We start from the raw sequence: 7,809 nt of genomic DNA on the forward strand, positions 1-7,809 counted from the left end.
GAGAACTAGAAAGGCAAGGCTTACCACCCATTTATCCCTCCGCCTTTCAATTAGCCCCACATGTGATTATCGGCCAGGCTGGCACAATTAACTAACTCAGAGGATTTTAGGCATGCTATTTCATCTGTTTGTACATCCATTTCTTTATCTTAAATGAAGAAAATGATATAGTTGAGTAGTGGCAAACTACACTTGGACATGGCTCCTCCTTTACTTTTTAAACATCTTACTGTCCCTAATGTGCACTGTACACAGGGTTGCTGTGTGTGATTTGCTGATGCTATCATTCACAGATGTTCACTCACAGACACGTGATTTTGCAACTTACTGTTCAAATTGTCAAGCGTGATGCTGTGCAGCAATCAGATCAGTCAGGAAGCAAAACAGAAAGTTGGACAGTATTGAACTCTTACTATAACTGAACTGTGCATATGCTCGATAGTTATTGTGAATGGCTTCATCTTTATTGTTCGGGCAATGATGCTGGCTTTGCTGATAATAATGAGGAAAGGCAATGATAATAAAAATTCAAGCAGTTAAGGTATTCAACTTCCATCAGAATCATCTTGTGGAGTCATTGGGATGACAGTTGTGACCATCATAAATTCCCACCACTCTCTTCCTTTGGCCCTGTTTTATCCTTAGGTTATCAAACCAGAATCGTGTGTTCCCTGTGGAAAGCGGATAAAATTTGGCAAGTTATCCCTGAAGTGTCGAGACTGTCGAGTGGTGTCTCATCCAGAATGTCGGGACCGCTGTCCCCTTCCCTGCATTCCTACCCTGATGGGAACACCTGTCAAGATCGGAGAGGTAGGACTTGGAGGAGCCTCCTCGTACTGTGGCTTCTTTAAGCTTTCAAAGGCTCCATGTCCGTTTTGCTCTAAAATCAATGATGTCACATAGGTGACCCAAAGAAAAGCCCACTGGCACTGAGTCGATTTCAACTCATAGCCTCTGTGAGACAGAGTGGAATAAATGTGACCTCTGGTTGCCAGGGCTAGCGCTCTACTGGAGCAGCAGCAAGCCTCAGCTTCTCCACAGAACAGCGGGTGTGTTTCAGTTGCTGACCGAGGCTTAACCCTCTCACTGTGTGCTATCTGGATTTAACTCCGCACCCTCCCTTCCTTTACTGTCCCAACGTGCTCTCTTGGAGAATTCAAGACATATACAGAAATGCAGTGAGGAGTGTAATTAACTACTAGTTCCTGTCACCCACCTTCAACAAGTACTAACTCCTGCCCAGTCTTGATACCCATCTTCTCGCCTAGCCTCAACTATTGGATAACTGTGATACAGAGTCCAATCACCATATAATTTTGCCTGTGAATATTCCTTTTTAAAATAATGTTAAAGTTATTCTATACTTAGCTATTAAGATTAGATTGGTTATTCCTGAAAATCATTTAACTCCTTTAAGGACTATTTGGTTTCACAAATTACATTGGTATTATTCAAAATAAAATGACTGCTGATACCAACCCTCAGCAAACAATAAAAAATACATTCTTTTCTCCAATTGTGTGTGTGTGTGTGTGTGTGTGTGTGTAAAATGAACTTTCTGTACCATGGAGTTCTCCCCTATAGGTTGGTTTGTTTCATGATCAACTGTGAAGTGTGTTAAATAATTTTTCTTACTAAGAGTAATTAAAGTGAAAAGGTTTCCTTTTTTAGAGTAATAAGTTGTATTAAAGGTGATACGTGTAATCTCATTATTGCTTGCTCTATGATGATGCTTTTTCTTGAGAAGGGAAGTAGAGTTATAGCTGGTGGTCTTAGTACTTGTTCATGAAAGTGTGGTATATGTGACCATAAATCAGACCTGGTGTATAGGAAAAACAAGTTGAGAGTCTCTGTTATACAAGAGGAGCTTCAGAAAGATTGTGGGGAAATGCCATTATCTTTTAATTCCATCTCCCTATGAACTTTGGAAGCTCTCATGTACATGCTTTGAGAATGGGCGTTTAAATGCATCCACAATGTCCCAGCCCTCACGTTAGTCTAGAGCAGGCGTCCTCACACTGCGGCCCACAGGCCACATGCGGCCCACCGAGGACATTTATCCAGCCCACCGGGTGTTTTTGCCCCGTTTGATTTTTGTTTCAAAATAAGATATGTGCAGTGTGCATAGGAATTTGTTCATAGTTTTTTTTTTAAACTATAGTCCAACGGGTCTGAGGGACAAGTTTGAGGACCCCTGGTGTAGATTGGTTTCTCTACATGTCCTCATGGTCTCCTTTAGAGAAGAGCCCAGTGTCACAGAGTTGACAGTCTGACTCGGGGTTTGAGATGCAAATGTGTACAGGCGCAGACCGCTCTTTCTCCTGAGGAGCATCTGTGGTTCAGCTGGTGGTTAACCTTGTGGTTCACAGCCTAGCGCCTAACCCACAGTGCCATTGGGGTTACTTTGTCGAACTTTTAGTGGAGTTTTTCGATTTTCAGGAATAACTAACCCAATCTTGAGAGCTTAGTTGGTGTAAAGTGGTATTAATAATACTTTTAAATTCTTCCCACTCAGGGAATGCTGGCAGATTTTGTGTCCCAGACTTCTCCAATGATCCCTTCCATTGTTGTCCATTGCGTAAATGAGATTGAGCAGAGAGGACTGACCGAGGTAAGAGTCAGTCCCAGGAGGAGGATCTATTATTTGTGTTCATAATCCGGAGGTTTTTAAATAAAAATGCCCTCTTGATAATAGACAGGTCTGTACAGGATCTCTGGCTGTGATCGGACAGTTAAAGAGCTGAAAGAGAAATTCTTGCGGGTGAAAACCGTCCCCCTCCTCAGCAAAGTGGATGACATCCATGCCATCTGCAGCCTCCTGAAAGACTTCCTGCGGAACCTCAGAGAACCCTTGCTGACCTTTCGGCTAAACAAGACCTTTATGGAAGCAGCAGGTAATGAGGGAGCGCAAGTCCCATGGGCGCTGCACTGTTTCACTCGGCTCTTCACTGGCTTATTCCTGTGTTAGTACAGTGCCTGAAACATAGCTGTGCTCAAAATGGTATACAGTGTTCCCCCTGCTTTCTCTCTTCATCTAAACTGATTTCTCATTAAGTTTTTTGGTTGTTTGGTGAATTCTTAAGTTGTTTTGAATTTAGCTGCGTCCTTTGCTCCTTTTCTTCACACCCCATTTCTAATCCATTGACAAATCTCGTCAGCAGTCTTCTAATGTGTATCTTCAAATTTGCTATTTATCACACTTTCTACCACTTTTACTGCCTCTCACACCGAAGTATTGTAAGAACCTACTAACTGATTTCTGACTTTGATTCTGGCCTTCTACAGTATGTTCCTCATAAAGACGCTCTGGCACGATCCTTTTAAATTAGAAATGTTCCTTCTCTCCTTAGTATCCTCCAGTGGCTTCTCGTCACTTCAGAGTAGAAGGCATGTTTTATAAGGTGACCCGAAAGACCCTCCGTGACGGTGCTCCTGGTAACATCACCAACATAATTTCAGTCCGCAGCCTTCCCTTCTTCCTCCCTCTCCAGTTGACCCATAAGACTGCAGGTCCTAGAACTTGGCAGGCCTGCCCTACCGCGCTGTTTTCGCACTAGCCTGGACTCACTCAGGAGTACGTGTAGAGACTTGTGTGGTCTTCTGCTTTACTTTTCACATGTCTCTGCAAGAATCTTGACCTTAAAATATCTCTCCTGGCCACCTGGTTCCCTTTTCATACATGGCACCATCTGAGAGGTATTTGCTAGTGTTCACTCCTTCTTCCAGTAGAATGTGTGTTCCATGAGGCAGACTGGGGTTAGTTTTGCTTTATTCCCAGCATTTAGAATAATACTCGGCACACAGTAGGCCCTCACATATGTTTTGCAAATGAATGAATACCTTCTGGATAATCGTAGTCACTGTAGTTGTATGTTGCTTCCAAACACATGTATTGTGTCAGCTGTTTCCTAGCTGCAGAGCTGGGTTTGTTTTTTTAAATATTGAGCTGTTGGCCAGTATCCTGAGTGTTAATGAAAGTAGAGTCTGATGGAGACATGAACCTAATCAGAAGTTTCAGAAGCTTACTGTATAGATGAGGCTTTGTGGTCGATAGCTGGAAGCCTGCTGTTAAGGGAAAGAAGTCTAGGCCTCTTGGTGTTTCTTTTCATTTACAGAAATCACAGATGAGGACAACAGTGTGGCTGCCATGTACCAGGCTGTGAGTGAACTTCCCCAAGCCAACAGGGACACGTTGGCTTTCCTCATGATTCACTTGCAGAGGTAAGTGCAGCAGAAACTTGTTTCTGGGAGTAGAGGGTTTTGTAAGGAGAAGAGCTTGGTGGGCTGGGTGTAAGGTGGAAGCACGAGAGACTGGCTTTCTTGTAGAAATATTTAAGCTGGAGAGGAGCCTTCTAATTTAATGCTCTTTGCTTAGAGTGGCTCAGAGCCCAACCACTAAAATGGATATTGCCAATCTGGCTAAAGTCTTCGGCCCTACAATAGTTGCCCATGCTGTGCCCAACCCAGACCCAGTGACAATGTTACAGGACATCAAGCGTCAACCCAAGGTAGGCAAGGATGAATGAATATATGTGGTTTACATTCAAAGGGGCTTCAAAAATCTCTTGGGATAATGAAATTCAAACTTATTGGAACTTTCCCATGCATTTTTTAAAGCCCCTTAGTAATAAGGTAAGTTGGGGCTAAGATTTATCTGTCGATGGGATCATGTGGAAGGAATGCTGGGAAGTAAGCCTGAGCTGAGCCTTCCTTGGAAGATAAGCTAACAGATCTGGTGGCTTTCAGGTGATAGAGCGCCTGCTTGCACTGCCACTGGAATATTGGAGTCAGTTCATGATGGTAGAGCAAGAGAACATCGACCCCATGCACGTCATTGAAAACTCAAATGCCTTCTCGACCCCACAGACACCAGACGTTAAAGGTAAGGCCTTGGGGTGCTTCATAGGTTACAAATGCCCTCTAGTTTCAGGCATGTGCCCTCGCCCTGCCTTTGTACGACTGTTTGAAATTCATATTCTTTGATTGAAAAGTGAACTTATTTGGAAAGTCCTAACAGAAAGGAAGTTTTTGACTTTTCCCCTTACAAGTTCTCTTTTTGCCTATGTGATTTTATACAGATGTAATAATAGTTTAGATACAATTTGTTTTGGTTTCACTTAGTATATTCTGAGAATGTTTTCTATGTTACTGTATAATGTTAGCATTTTTATGGCTGCAAGCTGGAATTTAATTTACTATCAGCCCCCCCCCTTTTTATATAAATAATGCTGTAGTCAACATTATACGTATATAGCTTTTTTTCCCCCCCTTAATAATTAACTTCTAAAAGTGAATGGCTGAATTAGAAAGGACTTGAATATTTTTAATGTCGCATGATTTTTTCCCCAAGGCTTTTGCCAGTTTATGTTACCACCAGTAATGCATGACCAGCTTGTTTTCATTTTAGTCTCAGTGGCACTGAAGCCTGTTCATTGTTGAAAGTTACTTTTCTGAGGGGCATATTGTTTATTCTAGCACAGGTCAAAATCAAATATTGGGATGCCACTTTGTACTGGTTGGAGGATGGCCTGGAGCATATTTAGCTGATAGCTAAATCTCAGCTATTTGTTGCTGGGTCACCTGTGTGGTTCAAATATTATCCTGGGCTGTTACAAACGATGGCACAGAAATGCTCTGGGCTCTCTGCACGGCCTCTGGGTGCCTCACAGGGACCCAGCTTAAAGCTGGCCACATTTCCTGCGTCCCTACTAAATACATTTCTTCTCTCTCCTTTCTCCTTTTAAACATATTTCTAAACGGGGATTGAAGTGAGTCTACTGGGGCCTGTGACCACTCCCGAGCACCAGCTCCTCAAGACGCCGTCCTCGAGCTCCCTGTCACAGAGAGTCCGCTCCACCCTGACCAAGAACACTCCCAGGTATGGAGAAGTCCTCTTTAGGGAATCAGACTCAACCCCCACCACCCGCACACTTCCTGAAAGAAAAGTTGGTGTAGATCTTAGCTAGAACCCACACTGGAAAAGGTAACCTAGAACCTTAAGGATCCTTTAAAAAAAAAAAAAGACCTAAAACAGTGGTTCTCCATCTTCCTCATGCCGCGGTGAACCCCAACCGTAAAATTATTTCCGTTGCTATTTCATAACTGTAATTTTGCTACTGTTACGAATCGGGCGACTCCTATGAAAGGTTGCTTGACCCCCCTCCCACAAAGGGGTCGCGACCCACAGGTTGAGAACCACTGATCTAAAAGGTCTTTACTATTTCCCCTTCTTCATTTCAAGTGACCCTTGCACATTGCAGAACAATGTGGTTTTCTTCTTTGGGTTGACTATAGCATGTCATGTTGTAATTGCTGTTGACTGCTCACCAGTTTGTATAGAGACTTGTCCACGTGATGCTCTTTTTCTTTAGATTCGGGACCAAAAGCAAGTCTGCCACCAATCTTGGACGACAAGGCAACTTCTTTGCTTCTCCAATGCTTAAGTGAAGTCATGTCTGCCTGTCACTTCCACAGCGTTTACTGACTGCAAGACAGGGCGCACCTGTACTCTCTGCTCTGCAGCCTCCTGTACTTATTACTACTTTTAGCATTCTCCGAGCTTTTAATCAAGTTTAATTGTGCATGGGGGTTTTATTAAAACTATATATATCTTCCTCTCCTCCTCAAGTAACAACATATCAACACCTATGCTGGTTGTTTCGAGCTTTTAGGTGGGAGATAGTTGCAGGAGTGAGAGGGGTAGTGTGGAATTCATTGTGATTCTTCCTGGAGGAGCCAGAGGGGTGGTGGGAAATGTCTCTTGACTTAAAGTCAATCGCTGCTCATGGAATGTCATTTCGAACTAATTTCCACGAGGCTGTGACACAAACCCCACCTCTTTGGTAAGCGATTTGCTGTCTCGGTGGGCGGAGGGCGGGCAGCGGAGAGAAAGGGATGGGCAGGATGAAGGGCGGCTCTCTGAGGACTCACCAGTTCCCCTTCTCGCACTTTGAGTGGAGGCTTCACAAAGAAGGCCAGGCGGAACTGTTGATGGGAGTCTGCTTGGCTTTACTTTAGCTCTTCATAGTTGTAGTAGCCACAGGCCTTGTAAATGGGATACCAAAACCTGTATTTATCTCTGCTGAGTCTCAGACTGCACATTGGGTTTGGATGAGGTTGAATCTAGTTTGTTCTAAACTTGAATTCATTCCGATGCTTGACCCCATTTCACCCTTACCTTGTCCAGTGGAGCTCTACTTTTCAAGGTCATTGTGGCATCTCAACCATGAAAAGTAGGCTGTAAGGGAAGGTGGCACGGAAAGCCACAGCCATCCTGTCGTGCACTTTGGTTTTGGAATTCTTCCCCCGGCACAGAGCCACAGACATGTAGATCTATGTGAGCTGCTGCTTATTCCCGTTATGTCTGTAAAGATGATTTCTTCTATAGAACGTTTCTGACCCATTATTGACTTTTGTCTGTAAAACACATATTTGGGAAAAAAATAAATAGCTTTTTCAAAATGAGTGTGAGGTTGTTTTTCTTGTCTTGAGAAGTAACCGACTAGGCCTTTTAGAAAATGTTTTCCTTCATCAGGTGTTCCAAGTAAATCGCTCTCTTTCTCATCCTTTGGCTGGAAAGGTCAGTAGTTCAAACCTACCAGCTCCTCCTTGGGAGAAAGATGTGGCAGTCGGCTCCTGTAAAGATTTATGGCCCCTGAAACCCTAGGGGGCATTCTGCTCCATTCTGTAGGGTCCCCATGAGTTGGAACTGACTTGGTGGCAGTGGGTTGGGTTTGCTTGCACCCACCTAACCTTACTACCACCCAGAGAGATTGTCGGTTTCATTTCTTATTCAGTCTCTCTCATGAT

General features: G+C 43.6%; 1 protein-coding gene across 1 annotated transcript in view; it reads left to right on the forward strand.

Moving 5' to 3' along the window:
- The window catches only part of RACGAP1 (Rac GTPase activating protein 1), a 44,073-nt gene extending 36,609 nt beyond the window's left edge, over positions 1-7,464 (forward strand). The window contains exons 9-16 of the mRNA XM_004711398.2: positions 646-810; positions 2,516-2,611; positions 2,696-2,894; positions 4,116-4,221; positions 4,376-4,508; positions 4,747-4,882; positions 5,770-5,878; positions 6,372-7,464. Of these exons, the coding sequence (XP_004711455.1) occupies positions 646-810; positions 2,516-2,611; positions 2,696-2,894; positions 4,116-4,221; positions 4,376-4,508; positions 4,747-4,882; positions 5,770-5,878; positions 6,372-6,447 (1,020 nt within the window). The 3' untranslated portion in view covers positions 6,448-7,464. The remainder of the gene's footprint in view (positions 1-645; positions 811-2,515; positions 2,612-2,695; positions 2,895-4,115; positions 4,222-4,375; positions 4,509-4,746; positions 4,883-5,769; positions 5,879-6,371) is intronic.
- Positions 7,465-7,809: the final 345 nt, after the last annotated feature.

This window comes from Echinops telfairi, unplaced genomic scaffold (assembly GCF_000313985.2).
Source record: "Echinops telfairi isolate 266 unplaced genomic scaffold, ASM31398v2 ScPeMD7_12;HRSCAF=54, whole genome shotgun sequence".
Classification (NCBI taxonomy): domain Eukaryota; kingdom Metazoa; phylum Chordata; class Mammalia; order Afrosoricida; family Tenrecidae; genus Echinops; species Echinops telfairi.